Source organism: Acanthamoeba castellanii, assembly GCF_000313135.1.
Source record: "Acanthamoeba castellanii str. Neff unplaced genomic scaffold scf7180000083027, whole genome shotgun sequence".
In the NCBI taxonomy this organism is placed as follows: Eukaryota; Discosea; order Longamoebia; family Acanthamoebidae; genus Acanthamoeba; species Acanthamoeba castellanii.
Genome location: NW_004457378.1, coordinates 13,821 through 14,776, shown reverse-complemented (window position 1 = coordinate 14,776; position 956 = coordinate 13,821). Strand labels below are relative to the sequence as shown.

The 956-nt window shown below is 61.9% G+C and overlaps 1 protein-coding gene across 1 annotated transcript in view; it reads right to left on the bottom strand.

Annotated features, from left to right (window-relative positions):
• Window positions 1-208: 208 nt before the first annotated feature.
• Window positions 209-956, bottom strand: part of ACA1_299380 (zinc finger, NFX1-type containing 1, putative) — a gene marked incomplete at both ends in the record, with an annotated part of 3,377 nt that continues 2,629 nt past the window's right edge. The window contains 3 exons of the mRNA XM_004336931.1: window positions 209-512; window positions 587-683; window positions 752-897. Of these exons, the coding sequence (XP_004336979.1) occupies window positions 209-512; window positions 587-683; window positions 752-897 (547 nt within the window). The remainder of the gene's footprint in view (window positions 513-586; window positions 684-751; window positions 898-956) is intronic.

The window sequence follows — 956 nt, the reverse complement described above, 5'->3', positions numbered from 1 at the left end:
TGTCGTCAAGTTGAAGGCTTACCGCACACGAGTGTCCGCTCGCACTTCTTGGTGCATGCGACGTGGTTGCTGCCCTGCTCGCACGAGCTGCACGTTCCCGTACACGGGTGTCCGCAGGGCAACACTGCCTCGCACTTCGCCTTGCAGACCACCAGCTCAGGTCTGATGAAAGAAAAAATTGTCAATCGCGCGCACAGCACAATTCGGGTCAGTAGCCACCAGAGTTGAATGGCTGGCGAGGAATGTGGGCGTACGCCTGGTGACAAGGCACGACTGCGTTGTGGCCACACGGCAGGCCCTTGGTGCACGCATAGTCGCACACGCATAGCTCCGGCGCGAGATAGCACGGCTGGCTGGTCGTGTGTCCGCAGGGCAGCGTCTTGAGTACTCGCACGCGGCAGTCGCCGCACTCCTGCCAACACTTTAGCGGACAGGCGTGCTGACACTCCCGTTTTTTGGCGCACTTGCTATAGCACTTGATCTCTTCATGCAGCGAGTCATCCGGATGACAGCTGTGGCCCCACCACCCACCACCACCACGCTGTGAGTTGTGCGCGCCAGACCCGTGCTACTGTCGGCGGCGTACTTCAGGGTGCAGGCGTGGCCGCAGGGCAAACGCGAGTCGCACTTGAGCATGCAGCCGCCCATCGGGGCTTTCGCAAAGTCCGCAGCCTTGGCCACCACTGGCAGTGGCAGCATTTCAAAATTTGTTAATTGGTAGTGGATGGCGTGGTGTGGAGCAGGCCAGTACCGATGTTGGTCTGCGGGTGCTTCTGGCAGGCGAGCGAGAGCGCAGCACCGGCGCAGCCCTGGTCTCGGAGAGTCGCCATGACCCGGCGCCACAGGGGGGAGTTGTCCTGCAGCAGCTTCGCGTTGCCGATGCAGTAGAACCCCATCCTTGGCCCGCGACAGGGCCACGCACACGCGGTTGGACGACCGGAGAAGCCGATCGTGTT